The sequence below is a fragment of the Artibeus jamaicensis genome, unplaced genomic scaffold (genome assembly GCF_021234435.1).
Source record: "Artibeus jamaicensis isolate MK-2021 breed Jamaican fruit bat unplaced genomic scaffold, CSHL_Jam_final contig_780, whole genome shotgun sequence".
NCBI classification, from domain to species: Eukaryota; Metazoa; Chordata; class Mammalia; order Chiroptera; family Phyllostomidae; genus Artibeus; species Artibeus jamaicensis.
This window is the reverse complement of record NW_026521967.1, coordinates 25720-45379: the sequence shown is the minus strand read 5'-3', so window position 1 is coordinate 45379 and position 19660 is coordinate 25720. Positions and strand designations below refer to the sequence as shown.

General features: G+C 55.7%; 1 protein-coding gene across 1 annotated transcript in view; it reads left to right on the top strand.

The window, feature by feature from the left end:
- The window catches only part of CSMD1 (CUB and Sushi multiple domains 1), a 731453-nt gene that overhangs the window by 692466 nt on the left and 19327 nt on the right, over positions 1-19660 (top strand). Inside the window, 11 exon segments of the mRNA XM_053672625.1 lie at positions 2644-2817; positions 5435-5608; positions 6867-7040; positions 7855-8043; positions 10551-10724; positions 13888-13932; positions 13935-14069; positions 15182-15358; positions 15911-16090; positions 18523-18696; positions 18969-19142. Of these exon segments, the coding sequence (XP_053528600.1) occupies positions 2644-2817; positions 5435-5608; positions 6867-7040; positions 7855-8043; positions 10551-10724; positions 13888-13932; positions 13935-14069; positions 15182-15358; positions 15911-16090; positions 18523-18696; positions 18969-19142 (1770 nt within the window).

Here is a 19660-nt window from a genome sequence, read left to right as displayed (position 1 = left end):
CCCCGCCCCCCCCCGCCCCCCGCCCCCCGGGAGGCAGCCCCGCAGGTCACAGGTCAGTGCAGCGGATCCTGTAGATTCCTGGCGGGGGTGGGAATCTCTTTCCACAACAATGAAGAATGTGCATGGAAGGCACCATTCTTAAGGTGTAAACTGCTGGATTGCACGCTAAATGCCATCTTCTCCTGGTCAGTGAGAGTGTTTTGTAAACTTCGAAATCAGCCCCAAATCCAGGCCGGCGTGTGTTTAAAAAGACGGCCCATCGTGCGTACAGCGGCTGCTCGGCCTTCTCCTTAAACCCCCGGGAAACCACATTTGTGCTGAAGCCGCTGTGCTCCCAGGACCGACCGTGTCGTTATTCCCCACTGGGATGGGGCAGGCAGGGTGTTGAGTCGGTTTCATAGTAAACACGAACAAGCAGGAAGGCAAGGCAGCGTCACTGCCGTTCCGAGCACAGTTCGATCGGGCGTGTTGAGCGGACAGCCTCGGTCACTGGTTCTCTGGAGATGGTCACGCCCAGAAACAGGGGGTCGGGCCCTGCCGCTGCCTGAGCACGCAGCCCAGGAAGGATGAAGCCGAACAAAGACGGGAAAAGAACGAAGGACGGTTGTGTTTCCTACTCCTTGTAACTCAGCGTTTGACGGACCAGCTGTTGATTAAACACGTGGTAGAGCTGTTCGCCAGGAACATGGACATAAATTAGGGCAGCCGGTGACCTCCTTGAGCCCTCCGCCCCCCGTCAGAGTCAGGAGCAGCCCGTGTCCCCAGCTGGCCCTGCCAGACCCTCTCCTCTGGGGCGACTCCCCACCCTCATCAGTGTCCTGGTGCGGCCGTCCAGTCCCTGGGTTCCTTCACGCTCCCCACGCAGCTGTGCAGTGTCCTCATGCACCCAGCCTGTGACGTGCAGTTCGGAGACTTGGAGACTCAGTTGTCCAGGTCTCGGGGAGACCAGAGGGGAAGGAATGGGGGTCATTTACCCCTGGGCCCCGTGGGACTGTTCCAAGCCAGCGTCATTCTAGCAGGTCAGAAAAGGCACAGGAAAGCTTATCGGGCTGGGGGGTCCCCACATCGCCTGAGTCCTGGGCTGTCCCTCCGTCCCCACTGCTATTTGAGCCCCCCTTCAGTTGGCCCTCGTGTGGCAGGAGGGGCTCCGTCCACCTCCCGTGTGTGCGTGGAGGGGTGCTGGGACTGATGGTGCGTGCACAGGTGTGCCAGCCCGTCGGCCCGCCCCTCTCACCTGCACGGGGGAGACCAGAGAAAGGCATCCTTGCCACCTGCCTCCCACGTTGGAGTGGACGCGGCCACCGCTCAGTGTCACGGAAGTGACAGTCTCAGAACTCACACATGTGTGTGCAGCCTGCATCAGGTAGCTCCAGGGGTGCACATCGCCCCCCGGACAGCTGACGGCACGTTTGCTCACCCCCACTCCCAGAGAGGACTGCGTCCCACGTCCACCCCGGAGCATCCACGTGCGCACGCACCGTGGATGAGGGAGAGCAAATTTCCCCTCAGAACTCGAATGGAGGGAAGAGCCCGGAATCGGGGCTTTGCCGTGGAAGTCTGGCAAGGGTGGTTTCTTTGTTCCCTTCATGCTGGGGGCCCCCTTTCAATCAGGCAGGGCTCCCAGGCCGGGGGCTTCCCTTGCCCTGTGTCGGGTCAGGGCCACGGAGCCTCTGCACGGCAGTGGGGGGGTGCATCACCCTGCGGCTGGTACTAGGCCCCACTCCATTAGTTTTCCTTTCCAATCCACGGAACCTTGGAGGGCGAAGCTCCGATAGTTCTGTCGCCACCGGGACCCTTCTGACGGAGGCCCAGGAGAGCAGACCCCAGTAGCAGGCTCGCTGGGCCACGTGGACCCAACACTGGCCGTCTGGGCTCCAACACTCACGCTTTTGGAGCCCAGGGAACCACGTGGTGTCGTGCGCATCTCCGGCGAAAGCGACCATTTAATTTAGCTCCCAAACAGGCGTAGTCACGGGGGCGGAAGTGGGCACCATCAGCGGTGATGTGGGGACAGCAGGTGTACCCTGGGGACATATAGTCACCTCATCTCCAGCCACACAGGGGCTGGACTTCCTCATTTTTTAATTTTTTTAGAAAGACTCCATACATCAGCTGTCGAGTCAGCCTTTGCATGGAGCTCAGGACCCCAACAAATCAGCAAGTCCCTGGAAGAATAAATGAGCTGGAGCTGTTATTGGGGCAGGACTTCCTGCCCCTCCCTGACCCCAGGAGCGACCATTCTGAACTCCTGCTGGGCACATGCCTGCGTCCAGAAACGGGGGCGTGGTCCTGTGACTGAGGCAGAGGGGGTGGACAGGAGCCCGGGGGGCTGGTGGATTGGCCTGGGTGTGAATGTGTTTGGGCACTGAGTGCTTTTTCAAGAAAGGCTTAGCTTCCTGCGAGGGTGGAGACCCGGGCAATTGAAGGGACCCAGCCCATTTTGGAATCCACTCTAAACTTCCAAGCTTTCATTTCAAGGAGGAAAGAGAAGGAAAATTAAGCTTCCCAGCTGGCTGGCCTGCCTAGCCCTGAGCAGACACCCTGGAGTTCTTGGTGAAGAGTAAGACGGAAGATTCGCTTATTTTCAGGTGACTCGGTACCCTTCAGAGGTGAGGGTCACACCATCACTCTTTTGTCTCCTAGTCATCTCTTGCGGAAGCCTGTCCTCGCCCCCCAATGGCAACAAGATCGGGACGCTGACCGTGTACGGGGCCACGGCCATCTTCACCTGCAACACAGGCTACACCCTGGTGGGTTCGCCGGTGCGCGAGTGCCTGGCCGACGGGCTCTGGAGCGGCTCTGAGACGCGGTGCCTGGGTGAGCGCCCCCCACCCCCACCTCCCGGGAGCAGGCAGGTCAGCGAGCTGGGACGCAGAGCACGGCCAGGCCAGGCAGGGGACGGCCTGTCCGTCCATCTGTCCCACTGGGTCTCACAGCAGCTGACACCTCTAAGCAGCTGTAGGGCTGTTTCCAGTCTGGCCAATAAATGGAGGTCACACCATGCCTGAGGTGATGTAACACTGTTTTACAGAGAGCAGAGGAGGTGAATTGAAAAGAGCTTATGCATTTAAAGAATTACAAATTATGGCAACAAGTTAGCGAGAGGGCTCCAGGCAGGTACAATGAATCATTTTAAAGGGCAAGTGTGGGCAGTGCCTTGGTCTCCTCTCCCCGAAGTTAAGGTGTTTTGCATGATAATTGTGAGAAACCGAGTTGAAAGTGTTTCTCTTTAAAAGCCTCCTGAATAAGTGTATGGAACTTGTTGAATGAGCAGCTTAAAGTACCGTGATTTTAACGCTGCTTTTGGGGCCCTGCGTGACTGGTAAAACGAGTTAACTGCCTCCAGACCCTCTGTGATCCGATGATGTTTTCACCACGCAACAGCCCTGGAAGCAGCAGAGCGGACGCATCCGGCTGTCCCCACACTAGGGCCACTCCCGGGACTGAGCAGAACCGGGGTGTTTTGAATGGTCTGAGCTCACAGTCTGCACCATCCACACTCTCCACACGAAATCAGGCTGGTCCTCCACGCTGTCACCTCTGCCATCCGTCCTGTCCCCCGCGCCCGTGACAGATGGGCACGGTTGCCACCTGAGCCTTATCCTCGTTCCGTTAGAATGCCCTGCAATGGCTGGAATAAGTTTGCGTTTGCTGCGCTATCATGACCTTGGAGGTGTTGAGGTTGGGAAAATAGTTTATAAAGGTGACAGTCACGTGGCTGAAATAGCCACATGGCACAATTCAGAGCAACACTGTAGGGCCCTGACTTTTCCTGGTTCTTCAGGAGCCGCATCAGGAAGTATTCTTCAAATGCCCTGCATTTTATGAGAGATCGACGTAAAAATTTTTCATAAAACAGCTGAGAGTGATAATGCTTATTTCAGCAAAGAGGGCGGCACTGGGGCAGGAAGAGTGCTCCCTGCCCCACGGTGTTTGCTGGGGGACCTTCAGGTAAATCGGGGTGCAGGGGCCTGGGAAGGTAACGCATCGGGCGCGGCCGCCCTGATGCTCTCCTCTGCACGCGCATTATCGGGGCTGGTCAGCGATGCCACGATGCCCCTGTCCCCCGGCTGAGGGCCACTGTCCGGTGTCTGAATGTCGTCTGAGGGCCATCATCTAATTCCCCAGAAATGCTACATAGGATGTAAAGGTTCATAGGATGAGGCTCTTGCTTTTAAGGAACTTAAAGTCTAGGTGGTAAATGAGATAAACACCCAGTGCCTTTAAGGAGCAGCTGGGATTACTGGGGAGTGGCAGAAGCATCTGACAGGGTTGCGGCAGGGGTCGGGGACAGGGCTGGAGCAGGAGGAGACACGGAGGGAGTCAGGCTGCTGAGCAGGTGACATTTCCACAAGCAGAAACGGAAAAGTTCAGCCCAGAAACAAAGATGCAGAGAAACCTCCATGTGGGACAGTGCCGGGAGGTCCCGTGCCTCTGCCGTGGGGTCCCCCGAGCACAGCGTCCCTGGCTGCGGCCTCACATCCACTGGGAGCAAGAGCCGGACCAATGGAGGAGATAAGATCTTGGAAGAGAATTCCTCCACCTTCTCACACGTCTCCTCCAGGTCGGGCAGGTGCCAGACGAGTCTGTGCCGCCTGGGGTCCTGCTCTTGGGACTTTAATAGTGGAGATAAATAAGGAACAACATTCTGTGTCCACCTGCTCCCTTTGAAGCAAGCAAAGCAACAACCCCTGCAGATACCGGGTGTGGCCTGTGGGCAGTACCGGAAGGATGTCTGTGGCACCAAACACTCAGGAAGGACTGACGGTGCCTCGGGGACACCGTCCCCATTCCTGTTTGTAGGTGCTTTGCTATTGAAACCTATTTGATGCCAGTCACCCCCTCACCGGTCAGACCCCTCTGTCAGTGGGTGGAGCCCCAGCCCTTCCTCTTCCCAGCGGCCCAGCCACCTGCCACTTCCCCACCCACCTGGCCCTGTCCCTCCAGAACCCACTCTGCGTCCGTGTGCCCCTCCCTCAGCTCCGGGCTCCGCCTCCAGCTCTGTGCAGGCCACGCTCAGCTCACCAAGACTCCGGCCCAGGTGCACCCCAGTGCGTGTGTCTGCAGTCGAACTGATGTCCCGACACCTCTCCCTCCTTTGAAATCTCACAAAATGTTTTGTATTCTCTCACAGTGGAAATAGACTAACAGCATAAATAAAATTCTGATAAAGTAAGTACGTGGGAAAATCATAATTGGGGAAATAAACTCATGAACAACTTCATATTTGAAATATTACTATTGACCCACCGTCGTTGAGAGAAGACAAGTTAGACAGGAAAACTCTGTGCTGTCACAAACAGAGAGGGCACATTTTTACTGAAGTGTACGTCTGGTGCTGTCACCTGCTTGGCAGTGAAGGCCCACACATTTGAAATACAGTCCTTTTATGAAAAGACTGCGGAGTGTGTTCACTGGTTTCCCGATCTTTCAGCGGGCCACTGCGGGTCCCCGGACCCCATCGTGAACGGCCACATCAGCGGGGACGGCTTCAGCTACCGGGACACCGTGGTGTACCAGTGCAACCCTGGCTTCCGGCTCGTGGGCACCTCCGTCCGGATTTGCCTGCAAGACCACAAGTGGTCGGGACAGACCCCGGTGTGTGTTGGTGAGTGGCCCCCCCAGGTGGCAGGGGCCACCTTCCTCCCGTCTCTCAGCTTCAAGTTGGAGCACAGGCCCGAGTGGAGACCTCTCCTGAGATGGACCGCCGGGCAGCTCGTCCCCTTCTGTCCCCAGGGTTCCTCCCGCTCTGGTTCTGTCCCCTCCTGTAGAATCCATCAGTCCCCTGGGAGGGATTCTTCCCCTGGAGGGTGGAGCGGAGGGTGGCGCTCCTCCCCGATGTCCTCACAGGGCGGACGGGGACAGGAGCAGATCCGAGTGGCCCTGCACTGTCCCCTCAGCAGCCCCACTCCCCCCACCCCCCACAGTTCTGTGTGTTTGCCAGGGACCCCCTCACACCACAGAGTTTGGGGACCGGTGCTTTCTCCCATAGAAAGAGGCGAATGGCATGTGACGATCGTCCTCAAACTCGGTAACTTCCGAGGTAAACGCGGAGAAGTGTTTTCAGGAGAGATTGAACCCGCACCGCAGATTTGGTCTTAAACCAAATTTTCTCCCGCCTGCACTTTACGAAACAGAGGGGATGTGTCTGTGACTGTGGCAGAGAGGCAGGCACTGTCTGGAGAGCCAGGGGGTGAAGGCTTCACTTGGAAGGAAAAAGTGTCGTCAAGATAAAGGAGAAACACTCCGGTTTTCTGACGGTCACGTGGTTTTTCCTTTGAAAGGGCCGGCAGAGGGTGTCTGTGTTGCCGTTAGATTGGCCTTGACCTGACAAGAGTTCGCTGCGTCTCAGAGGACCACACAAGAGGGGTCGTCAGAGCGATGCTGTCTAACGCGCACACTTGTTTTTGCTAATTTCCTGATGTGAGATCATATTGGCATCATTTATCCACACACGGTTTGAACGATCAGCCCCCATAATATTTGGAAACGAGGGTTCTACCAAATTAGCTGGTGTTCTAAGGCGAAAATATTCAAAACTCATAATTAATGCAAAAATTTCAGCATCTCTTGTTTTCATTGCTCTATTTGAAAATTACTTGTTATTGTATCATAATGTAAGACATAGTAATTATTATAATGAAAAAAGTACATTTTGGGGGTGCATTTTCCACAATTTTACCAAAATCCTGTGGGTTCAGCCCGTGGTGTTTTCCCAATAGTTCCTTCCAACTACAGTGTCTGATTAGTTGTAAACCCTGGAATCCATCCATTCAGCTACCTGCTGCTGGTTACTGACGAGCTCCAGGTGACAGGGGTGACCTGCTCACTCGCTGACGATGACACACACCTGTCTCACCCCACAGCCATCACCTGTGGTCACCCCGGCAACCCCGCCCACGGGCTCACCAATGGCAGCGCCTTCAACCTGAACGACGTGGTGAACTTCACCTGCAACACGGGCTACGAGCTGCAGGGCGTGACCCAGGCCCAGTGCAGGAGCAGTGGCCAGTGGAGCAGCCCGCTGCCCGCCTGTCGAGGTAGGGAAGCTCCCTGGGCAAGGGGCGCTGCCCCGCAAGTGGCAGGCCCTCGCACGGCTTCCGTCGCTGTAGAAAACGTCCCCGAGGGGAACGCGCATCTCTCCGGGCCGGGCCTCCGTGCGGGACAGAGGTTCATTCAGTCAGAGCCGTCTAGGGCTCTCTGCTTCCAAGACAGAGCCCCTCCCATTCCTCCGTCCACTCACTCGCCCGCTCGTTTGCGGCTCCCACGTCTGCTCAGCATCGCTGGGCCCGTGAACTTGCAGCCTTACGGAGGTGCCACCCACATTCACCGGAGTTCGAGGCCCGGCACCCGCAGGCTCCTTCTGAAAGGGGCCGGCGCTGGATCCACACGCCTGTGGGGCCGACAGCAGACTCCAGGCGCACTCCAAAGTGTGTGTGTGGGGGGGGTTCATTACTGTCTGACACGGTCCGGGAATAGCACCCACGGGGGAAAGTACTTAACCAAACGGGCCTCAGCTGGTTGCAGGTTATTTTCATAACATAAAAGCTTAACCAAGAAAACTGGAGTTTAGACTTTCCATGGAAGGAGCCGTTATAAAGAGGTAGTTCAAGGAAATTTGCCTCACGTTGCTAAAATCCCTGTAGTTGCCTGTAGGGCACCTGACATGTCTGAGCCCCTCCGGCCCAAGGCGGTGAGGGGACGTCACAGGGGAGTGGATTGTATGACGAGCCGGCTGCGGGCAGTCATCTGGTGGCCTTTCCGTGGCAGCAAGGGGCCCCTCCTTCCCCCGTCAACCTGGGTGACGGGGCGTGGCTCTCTCTGAACCCCACGTGTCCTGCTGTCTCTTCCCAGTGGTCAACTGCTCCGACCCAGGCTACGTGGACAACGCCGTCCGCCACAGGCAGCAGCGGCCCCCCGAGAGCTTCATCTACGGGACGAGTGTCTTGTATCACTGCAAGAAGGGCTTTTACCTGCTCGGCTCGTCCGCCCTCACCTGCACGGCGGACGGCTTGTGGGACCGCTCTCTGCCCCAGTGCCTGGGTGAGTGGGGCCGTCTCGGGTGCTGGCACCCCAGGAGCCTCTGAAAAACCCAACTCAGCAAGTGGGCTTTTTGTCAAGGAGCCACAAAGGTGTCGGTTTTTAATTCTCTCTACCCCCCAACCCCCAAGTCACAGGTTGTATTGTTATCATGATGTCTGCATAGATTGGCGGAAAGTCACCAATGACAGCTCAGACTAGTTTGGGGGGATTACAGGTGGGGGACATTGGCATGCTCACACCCCTGGCCCCAGGGAGAGACGGCCCAGACACGCACCCACGGGACCAGCTCCATCTGTCTCCTCTCTCCTCACGCTGCTCGTCGCTGCTTCCGCCCAGCAGACGGCCAAGCGCGTGCGGCCAGACAGGGCGCCCAGCTCCGTGTGCCTCTCACTTCGCCCGGGTTCAGAAACGTGGGCCAAGGTGCCGGTGGGGACAGTCCACCTGTGGACCTCCCACCTGTGGCCAGAGCGGGGAGCACTTGCAGGGGCCGATTTGGGTGTCGTGGGCACTTCTGGTCAATAGTACCTACACTAAAAAAGAGGCTCGTCCTCAAGTAGCTTCCTCTCTGTTTGCACGGTTGACTCGGGGCAGGCAGAGTGCTGTGAGGGACAGGCTTCAGTGAGCAGACGGAATCTGGGAGCCCCGCGGTAGCCCCCTAAAAACATTATCTTTTTTTGCCTGAAAAAGCACATAGTCCTTGCGCTCAAAGACGGCCATCTTCTCAGAACACAGCCTAAAACTTAGGAAAAGGGGCTACTCTCCTTGGCCCTTTATGAATTGGCCAGAAAGCAAACAGCCTTTAAAATGAGTATTTTCTCTTCTCAGTGTGTATTCCACGTGCGTGAAGGAAGTGGAGGGTTGTAAGCCCCCCGTGGGTGGCGTGTGATGAGAGGCCGGTGGCCCTTTCCGCCCCTTGTCACTGCGGAGCATCTCCGAGCGTCTGAGAAAGGCCTGGGGCCGGAGGTTCTGGTCCCGCAGGCACTGCCCTTCCCCACCGGTCCGACCCACGTGGGGCCCCGTCTCTTTCTGGCTGTGACTGGGCTGGCCTTCTCCATGGAAAAAGAGTGCAGAGAGGCGCCCAGCCCCGCCAGACCAAAAACGCATCAGTAAACTTGGGGCCGTCACCCAATCTTGCCCACTTTCTGGTTTTCTTTGCCTTCACACAAGGGAATTGCTCTTAGAAATCATTCTTTTTTCTTTTTCTCCCCAAACATTTCTTGGAAGCCTTCCTTGTCTTGTGTGAGACTGCATTTGTTTTTGTAACCATGCCAAGGTGCTCCCAATCTCCGGGAAGCAAGTTCTCACCAGCTCACTTGTTCCTGGGTGGCTGGCTCCCCCCTCCCCCCACCCCCTGCGGTCATTAACCTTTGGAACTGCCAGGCACGTGGGAGCAGAGTCCTCCGAGGGGTGGTCCATTCCCACCGCTCTGTGACAGCCGAGTGGCATCTCGGGCTTCGCCCTTCTGGTTCCCTTGATCCGCTTTCTTTCATTTCCCCCTGGCACTGGTCATGGGCCAGGGCTCTCACCGATTCGGCTCAAATCGGCTTCTCCTTAGGCCCCTGTCTGTCCAGATCAAGCGTGATGTGCAGTGAGCGGCTGTCTTGTTCTCCCGAACGAGCCGCCGCCACCCCGAGGGCGACCGCGGACTCTGGATGAGTCACGCCCTCCGGCTGGCCTTCAGGCTGCTTCCCTTGGGGCTGCCACTCACCGTGATGACCCTTGGGTGGCACTGCAGTGGCCTTGTGACCATCTGTTGAGGACTTGAGTCCCATGAGCGGTTCGCAGGTAGCATAAAGTTTGTCTTATTAATCCTGATTTGGGGCTTTCTCAACAGGGAAAGAGAAATCCTTATTATCCCATGTGAATCTGGGGTCCAAAATATGGCTTCTTGAGGGATAATTTCTGAATAAATTATGGGTCTGATTTGGTGTGAGTTTAAGAAAATGAATGGGAATACTGAAATTATATTGCAGAATGACTTGAAAAGCAAATTAATCAATAATTTATTATTATTGGACAAACATTTCAGACTCTTAGCTATTCAAAGAGAAATTGCTAGAGCCATCTCCGAGCTGTCAGAACTCAAAGAGTAAGCATATGAAACAGATTTTCTCCCAAATTATTATACACGATTGTCATCTAACTGAAGAAAGAGTGGAAATGGCTTTGAGGAATCTATGTTAACTTGTAGCATTTTGAATAATACCGCTTATTTGGGATACGGTTAAGGGCAGATGGAAAAGTCTACCTGGAGTGACTTTCTTTTGAAAAGCCTGAAGGTGAATGTGTGTCTTAGGCAAAGCCACTTGGATTCAAGACTTATAAAACCTCTTCACGGGCAGGACTGCTCTTGCCTGCAGTGATGTGTGGGGGTCCAGGTGGGGAAGTGTGTTCAGGGAGCCGTGGGGCCACGCCAGCATCCAGGGGAGTGTGCGTGGGCGTGTCTCACCGATGCAGAGTGGTGTGATGGGGACACCATGCACAGTGGTTCCTTCGTTTCCCTTCAGCTGTATCCTGTGGGCACCCAGGTGTCCCGGCCAATGCCGTTGTCACAGGGGAGGTGTTCACGTACGGGGCTGTGGTTCACTACTCCTGCCATGGGGCCCGGAGCCTCATGGGCAACAGCACCAGAGTTTGCCAAGAGGATGGTCACTGGAGCGGGACCCTGCCCCACTGTACAGGTGAGTGATGGCTGTGCAGGTGAGAGATGGCTGTGCAGGTGAGAGATGAGTGTGCAGGTGAGTGATGAGTGTGCAGGTGAGTGATGAGTGTGCAGGTGAGAGATGGCTGTGCAGGTGAGAGATGAGTGTGCAGGTGAGTGATGAGTGTGCAGGTGAGTGATGAGTGTGCAGGTGAGTGATGGCTGTGCAGGTGAGAGATGAGTGTGCAGGTGAGAGATGAGTGTGCAGGTGAGAGATGGCTGTGCAGGTGAGAGATGGCTGTGCAGGTGAGTGATGAGTGTGTAGGTGAGAGATGAGTGTGCAGGTGAGTGATGAGTGTGCAGGTGAGTGATGAGTGTGCAGGTGAGTGATGAGTGTGCAGGTGAGTGATGGCTGTGCAGGTGAGAGATGAGTGTGCAGGTGAGAGATGAGTGTGCAGGTGAGAGATGGCTGTGCAGGTGAGAGATGGCTGTGCAGGTGAGTGATGAGTGTGCAGGTGAGAGATGAGTGTGCAGGTGAGAGATGAGTGTGCAGGTGAGTGATGACTGTGCAGGTGAGAGATGAGTGTGCAGGTGAGAGATGGCTGTGAAGGTGAGTGATGGCTGTGCAGGCGAGAGATGAGTGTGCAGGCAAGAGATGGCTGTGCAGGTGAGTGATGTGTGTGCAGGTGAGTGATGAGTGTGCAGGTGAGAGATGGCTGTGCAGGTGAGAGATGGCTGTGCAGGTGAGTGATGGCTGTACAGGTGAGAGATGAGTGTGCAGGTGAGAGATGAGTGTGCAGGTGAGTGATGGCTGTGCAGGTGAGAGATGGCTGTGCAGGTGAGTGATGAGTGTGCAGGTGAGAGATGAGTGTGCAGGTGAGAGATGGCTGTGCAGGTGAATGATGGCTGTGCAGGTGAGTGTTGGCTATGCAAGTGTGTGATGACTGTGCAGGTGAGAGATGAGTGTGCAGGTGAGTGATGAGTGTGCAGGTGAGTGATGAGTGTGCAGGTGAGAGATGGCTGTGCAGGTGAGAGATGAGTGTGCAGGTGAGAGATGAGTGTGCAGGTGAGAGATGGCTGTGCAGGTGAGAGATGGCTGTGCAGGTGAGTGATGAGTGTGCAGGTGAGAGATGAGTGTGCAGGTGAGAGATGAGTGTGCAGGTGAGAGATGGCTGTGCAGGTGAGTGATGAGTGTGCAGGTGAGAGATGAGTGTGCAGGTGAGTGATGAGTGTGCAGATGAGTGATGAGTGTGCAGGTGAGAGATGGCTGTGCAGGTGAGAGATGGCTTTGCAGGTGAGTGATGGCTGTGCAGGTGAGAGATGAGTGTGCAGGTGAGTGATGGCTGTGCAGGTGAGAGATGGCTTTGCAGGTGAGTGATGAGTGTGCAGGTGAGAGATGAGTGTGCAGGTGAGAGATGGCTGTGCAGGTGAGAGATGGCTGTGCAGGTGAGTGATGAGTGTGCAGGTGAGAGATGAGTGTGCAGTTGAGAGATGAGTGTGCAGGTGAGAGATGGCTGTGCAGGTGAGTGATGAGCTTGCAGGTGAGAGATGACTGTGCAGGTGAGAGATGAGTGTGCAGGTGAGAGATGGCTGTGCAGGTGAGAGATGGCTGTGCAGGTGAGTGATGGCTGTGCAGGTGAGAGATGAAGTGCAGGTGAGAGATGGCTGTGCAGGTGAGTGATGAGTGTGAGGTGAGTGATGGTGGTGCAGGTGAGAGATGGCTGTGCAGGTGAGTGATGGTTGTGCAGGTGAGTGATGGCTGTGCAGGTGAGAAATGAGTGTGCAGGTGAGAGATGGCTGTGCAGGTGAGAGATGGCTGTGCAGGTGAGTGATGGCTGTTCAGGTGAGTGATGAGTGTGCAGGTGAGAGATGGCTGTGCAGGTGAGAGATGGCTGTGCAGGTGAGTGATGGTTGTGCAGGTGAGTGTTGGCTATGCAAGTGTGTGATGACTGTGCAGGTGAGTGATGGCTGTGCAGGTGAGTGATGGCTGTGTAGGTGAGAGATGGCTGTGCAGGTGAGAGATGAGCGTGCAGGTGAGTGATGGCTGTGCAGGTGAGAGATGGCTGTGCAGGTGAGTGATGAGTGTGCAGGTGAGTGATGAGTGTGCAGGTGAGAGATGGCTGTGCAGGTGAGTGATGAGTGTGCAGGTGAGAGATTGCTGTGGAGGTGACAGATGGCTGTGCAGGTGAGTGATGGCTGTGCAGGTGAGAATGACTGTGTCAGTGAGAGATGAGTTTGCAGTTGATTGATGACATAACTGTGCAATTATTTGAAACACTGCATGAGAATACAATTATTTTGAAATTCTTAATAGTTCTCTTTTAGTCAAATATGCCTTTATTATATATCATCATTGTCTTTCTAACTAGTCTCAATATTTTATTTTTATTTTTATCATTGTTTATTGCCCTTGAGCCCTTCTGCACCTCCATACCCCCCACAATCACCAGGCAGTTGTCAGAGTCTTTGAGCCCGTTCTCTTTTCCTTGTTTGTTCCACCCCCGACCCCTGACCCCCAGCACCCACCAGAGCCGACAGCCGGCCCTCTGCCTAGGAGTCTGTCCCCATTCCATCCTCCTCATCCTCAGTGCTCATCACCTGCTCGTCCTGCTTTATCCTGCAGAGTCCAGAGCTGCTCTGTCACCTGTGCTGGGCGCTGGCCCAGAATGTCCCTGTTTGCTCTTTGTTCTTTTTCTGCGTTTCCTCTGAATTCTTCCACGTCTCCCCTGTGTCTGCAGTCGATAATTCTGTTCACGGTCCTTGAAAAAGTAATCATCTTAATTTTCCATGAACATTTGTCATATAAACATTCATAGAAATGAATGTGCAGGGACTCAGCAACCCTGGGCATAATTTGGAAGAATCAAACCCCCCTTGGACTTGTGTTTGAGTCCCCACTGGCCCTGACCCGATGTCCCCTCCGCACTCACACAGACACTCCCCTGGGCAGGCCCCACCTCCATCCGCCCAGTGTCCTGTCTCCTCTCCAAAGTCCTGATGGGGGCCTCAGCCGCATCCCAGCAGATGGCTGGTGTTCAGGGGACACAGACCAGTTTCTGTGCTGTGATACAATCTCCTTCCCTAGCCTGCGGCAAGGCCGTGGAATCGTGACCCCTGTTCGGCACATGTTTCCGGATTGTGACTCTCTGGTTTAATGGAGTCTAACCACACTGGGCTCTGCCTTGTGAGTTTGTGGCCCACAGGAAACAGCCCTGGGCTCTGCGGCGACCCCGGGACCCTGGCCCATGGGTTCGGCTCAGCCACGAGTTCAGGATGAAGAGCCTCCTCCGCTTCTCTTGCAAGGTGGGCTACCTGCTGCGAGGCTCCGCCGAGCGCACCTGCTTGCTCAACGGGTCCTGGTCAGGGCTGCAGCCTGCGTGTGAAGGTGAGTGAACCGGGCCTGCAAGGCCGCCTCACGGTCAGACATGCAATTTCCTCAGACGTGACCAGAGAGGTTCAGACGGTTGCACGGCAAGGCTGCCTTCCCCACCCCGTGTCGGAGAGTCGAAGGAAACAGACCGCGCAGACGGAGACACCTTGTTCAAAGGGCCATGTGACGTCCATTCGCACCCTCTGAGGGCTTACAGCCTGAACAGGCTCCTAGCCTCCTGCTGGTGACACAGTTAGTGCTTTCGTCACATGTTGCGGTGGCCGGTGGGGAGGAGCTGAGTGAGGGACCGGCCAGCCTGAGCGTGGAGGCGCCGACGGGGTTTCTGCAGCAGAAGCAGGTCTCCGTGTGCGCCCCACTTCCAGGGCTCCGCCAGCCTGTGTGCAGCGCCCTGTGCCACAGGTCACTCGGGGTGGTTTCCTGTGTCCTGATTTGAGTGAATGTACTTCACTGTCACCTTGCAGAGGCAGGGCGGGGATGGGGAGACACCCAGTGACGACAGCAAAATGCCACAGATGCTTTACAGACACTGCATCACGTGCGGGCCTGGCTGCCTTAGCACGGTGGCAGGGGGACACGGATTTGTCTGGGGTCCAAGAAATCGCTGGTGCCGGTCTCGGGCACTGCCTGTGAGGGTTTTTTTTTGTGTGCAAGCCTCTCTGAACTTTTGAGTGCAGTGGTCACACAAGTTACACAACTGTTTCCATGTGGATGAATATTTGTTATATAAATCGATGGACATGGATAAGCTGGCAGAATATCAATACAAAAAAATGCCAGTCAAGTTTTCTTTCACTTCACCCTTTTCTGCTCTACTAAGCCATCTCTCCTTGCACCCGTGTCTTCTTTTATCACGTTATACAGAGCATTAGAATGTAACATCTACGTATACAATCTCAGTACATTGTCTATAACCTAACTGTATCACAATGTACGCAGTGTAAGAATGTAACACAGAAAACGATGGTGTGAGTCGTAAAGTGAGACGTACATTGACCCCCTCGGGAAGAGCGACCATCCTCCACCAGTCGCTCTGATGCCCCTGGGGCCCCGGCCTTGGCACCCTCAGGAGGGGTCACACCCCCGTGCCCTGTCTCTGCCCCTCACAGCCGTGTCCTGCGGGAACCCAGGCACACCCACCCACAGCAGGATTGTCAGCAGCGACGGCATCCTGTTCTCCAGCTCGCTCATCTACGCCTGCTGGGAGGGCTACCGGACCACGGGGCTGACGATGCGGCACTGCACAGCCAACGGCACCTGGACGGGCACCGTGCCCGACTGCACAGGTCAGGAGCCGGCGCCCTGGCGGCACCGGGTCAGAGACGCCTGGGTTTATTTCTTCAAGTGTGGCGTTAACTGTTGAACTCAGAGAGAAAAAGCACATGCCAGGCTTGGTTGGATATCCTGATTCTAGTTATTGGACATTTTTATCGTTTTTCCTCACTTTCCTACTTGTGTGATTGAAACTACCGTAAATGGCCCAGGGGCAGGGCATTGTCACACGGAGGCCCCCAAAGCCCAGGTTGTCCTCTCTGTGGGCCACTTAGTCTGTAGGGAAGTACGAGAGGCTCCAGGTTTGGTGATGCAGATTTAGCCCTTCACCCTGGGGGTGTGGTCACACCCCTGGCATGGCTGGGGACCGGGGAGGAAGGTGACCAGCTTCCAACGGAGCAGAAATAAGCGATTCCAAACGCTGGTCAGCAGCAAAGCCCTTAAGGAGCAGGTTGCTCTAACAGTTCCCGGTAAAACACTTTGAATAGACCCTCGGGGGGTCATGTGGCCAGAAACTACGTAAGTAAGTCATTTCATGTCAGTTTTGTGTTTCTCCCACACAGCAGTTGTGAGCTGTGGAGACCCAGGGACCCCGGCCAGCGGCATCCAGTTTGGGATGGACTTCACCTTCGACAAGACCGTGAGCTACCAGTGCACCCCTGGCTACATCCTGGAGCCTGTGGCAGCAGCTGCCCTCCGCTGCACCGCGGACGGCGTGTGGAGCCACAGCAAGCCCGTCTGCAAAGGTCTGTGTGGCCTCGAGGTGGCTTTCTTGTCACCCGGGGAAAGTTGTTTCCATGCTACCCCCCCGTTCCCTTTCCAGCACGTACGCAGCCCTTCTGTGAGCTAGGAACTCCTGCGGACTCATTTGCAAATGTTAAATCACCAGATTTTATTTTATTTTTTTTGGCAAAACAGTCAGAAAACATGTATCATACTGAAATGTGCACACCCTCGTATTAAAACGCAAAGCAGCACGTGGGCTGTGCCGTGACGGAGCTGGTTTCACTGGGACAGGCTAATGCCCCGCACCACTCGGCGTGATTTCAAGTTGGATGAGCTTTTAATTATTCTCAGCCCACTGCTCAGTCCCGATGAGGAATTCCAATAGCTCACTGTGTTAAATGACATTTATTGTCTCATCAATCCTGAGACTCAACCAGGAATGCTAACTAGACAAGCAAAACTAAAACAAGTCATATATAGAAGTTCACTTCTTCCCCGCGTGATCTGCACAGAGAGTGTGGGGCCACAGGCCAGCGAAGGGGGGGGGGACAGGCAGGGCGAGGGCCTCCCAGGATGCTCTCCTGCTCTCGGGCCTGTGGGGGTCACAGACCTGTTCCAGCCCAAGGGGGAAACATTTCAGCACAGGGCTGCTCTGCGTCCGACCGTCCCCCTTATGGGGGCAAAATGCAAGGCTCCCCCTCACTGAGGCAGCTGACCTTCTGAGAGAGATTTTAAATTCAAAATGACTCATCCCTCTTCTGCCTGAAAAAGAGGAGGATCACATGATACTTCCAAAGGCAACACACCTGGGCAAATGGACAGAGGTGTCCTCGTTAAATTCGTGGAACTGGGGTTCCAGGTGGAACTGGGGTGCTACTCCACAGACCTCACAAACACTCGCTGACGAGTTGGGGGAGGCTCTTGGGGCAGGGGAGGGAAGGACTGTAGGCAAACCGCAGGAGCTGTGTGCTGCTTTGGGAAGGGGGTCGGCAGGCGGCTTCAGGTTCCCCGAAAGAGGCCCTCTCTTCACAGCGAGAGACTCAGTGTGGTGTGTGAAACGTCTCTATAAATGACCCCCGGCTTGGACGCTCGTGACTGTACTAACATGCTCAATTTGAGAAGCAGAAGGAATTTTCATGGCACAGTATGGTGGTTGATGTATGATGTCTAGCGTTCCAAGAACAATTTCACTTGGTTTCCTCAAGGCCGTCCTCTCAGCTCTCAGGGGCCAACCTGGCTCACAGACAGCCTTGGTGGAGGTCAGGGTCTCCCATAAGGAGTTGGAGGGGTCAGAGTTCAGAGTTCGAAGGGCAGCCCTCCTTTGGAGCCCTTGTGTCTGTCTGTGTTGGTGAGTGTGCTAACCAGCGGGGTTAAGTCTCAGGGTGGACATGGTGGGTCCAGGTCAGAGTCAGGTCAGAGGGAGAAACGGCAGGGGAGCTGCTCTTCCTGCAGCCGAAACTGTCCCTGGCAAACGCCCTCCGGTGTGGTGAGTCCAGGAAGCTCCTGGGTCTTCAGGGGAGGTTCTCAGATGGGCCCCACCCCCACCCCACCCCTGCAGGCCTCTTAGGCTGATGGCTGTAGTGAGGAAGGTGGGTGGGCGACCCGCACCGCCCGGCACGTGCGTGGCCCCTGACAACTGTGTTTCCCACGGAAAATGCACATGAGGCTGCAAGACAGCTGTGAACCTCTGGCAAGTGGTACGTTCTGGAATCTTCTTTAACCATTCAAGCATTTGTTGTTTTTACAATTCAGCAGAGGGATCAGCAGTCTGTGTCTTTGGAAAGTATGTACAGTCTTTACACAGAAAAACAGCGCAGAGAAGTGCTGACCCTCTTTCTGTGCAAACCCACAAGCCTGTGCTCAAGTCATGTGACCAAGCCCTGAGCCCCCTTCCCCTTGGTGGCCGCCGTGAAGGGACACATGGACTGGGAGCTCGCTCCCCTTCTCGGCCGCAGACACACTGGGCGTGTCCTGCCAGGACCTGCTCTCCTCACAGCGTGTTTTGCCGTGCTTTTCTGTCCTTGGTCTAAGTCCACAAGCTTCAGATGAGGCCCTGCAAGAAGCTTTAAGACCCCCAGTACTTGACTATTTCACAGTCAGGGGCACTGACCTCTTTTCCCTGAGGTTTTCAAATTTCTTAAAAAGTGACAACAGCCAACACAACAGCAGCCATCCAGTGTGAGTGAATCAAAACTACTCCTATTTTTGTTACATTGGCCACAAATATACTTCCTGGCTTGCTGCAGACGTTTACTGATTAGGTTATGTCTGCCCTGTGAAGAGGAGGGTAGAAGACCACCGTCTAAGTAAGGGAGACACATTAGGGAAACCTCTGATTGTTGTGATTTTCCACCTCCTTGATAATTCCTGCATGTAAAGACCACTCTGCACCTGTCCCTAACGGCCGTGGTGGGAGGCTGCACTGTCTCACACGCATGTGCTTCGCCTGCAGCGGTCCTGTGCAGCCCACCGCCCCGCGTCCCGCATGCAGAAGTGGAGGGAGCAGACTTCCGCTGGGGCGCCAGTGTCAGCTACGGCTGTGAGGCCTGCTACCAGCTGTCTCAGCCCGCCATCCTGTCCTGCGAAGGCCAGGGGCGTATGGAAGGGGAGACGCCCCAGTGCCTGCGTAAGTCCCCCGGCACGATGTGCTCTTTGGGGCGCCCCTGCGTCCACAACGGCAGGGGCCCCCGAGGTTACATTTGAGGAGACAGCGGCCCTTGTCCTGTCTTGCCAGCTACGACGGGTGAATGTCCACTCTGAGCCCACACTGCCCAGGGGAGACTCCGTCCCATTGATCCGAGAGTTGCACTGAGAGGTGGCCCAGAACCTAGGGGGGGTTAGCAGGCCACCTGACCCCGAGGCCCCCCACGGCTGACTTTCCTATTGTTCCCACCGCAGCTGTGTTCTGTGGGGACCCCGGCACCCCTGCGGAGGGCCGGTTCAGTGGCAGAAGTTTCACCTTCAGGTCTGAAGTGTCCTTCCAGTGCACGCCGCCCCTCGTCCTGGTGGGCTCCCCCAGCAGGACCTGCCAGGCGGACGGCTCGTGGAGCGGTGTGCAGCCCACCTGCATCGGTGAGGATGACAAGTCCTCCTGGGCGGGGGTCTGGGGGGAGGACACACTGTTCTGAAACCGGGTTGCCTGTGGGCACACGGTGTCCCCAGGGGTGGTTGCCTGTGTGAGTGCTGACGCAACCCCCGCTTCAATCACGCAAATGAACTTGGAGTTCAGGTTAGAAATCAGCTAAGGTAGCTCCTAGATGTTGGTCTCTTGCCACATGGTCCCCACCCCCTGCCCAGGTCATCTGACACTCGCACAGTTAGGTGCACTCCAGCCCTTGTCATTGCCATTCTCCAGAACAAGCGCAGCCAGGAGGACAGACGGCTGGCCATGCCGCTGCCCTGCCTCCCCCGATGCCTGTCTGTCACTTCTGTCCCCACAGAGCCAGCCAGGCTGGTGGCAATGACAGAGTCACATGGGCACTTGGGTTCCGATGGCCTTAGAGTGTGGGGACCAAACTTGCAAGTTGGAAGAGTCCGTCTTCGTGTCCTAATGTCCCCATGTCCCCTAATGTCCCGAAGCCCCCGTGTGT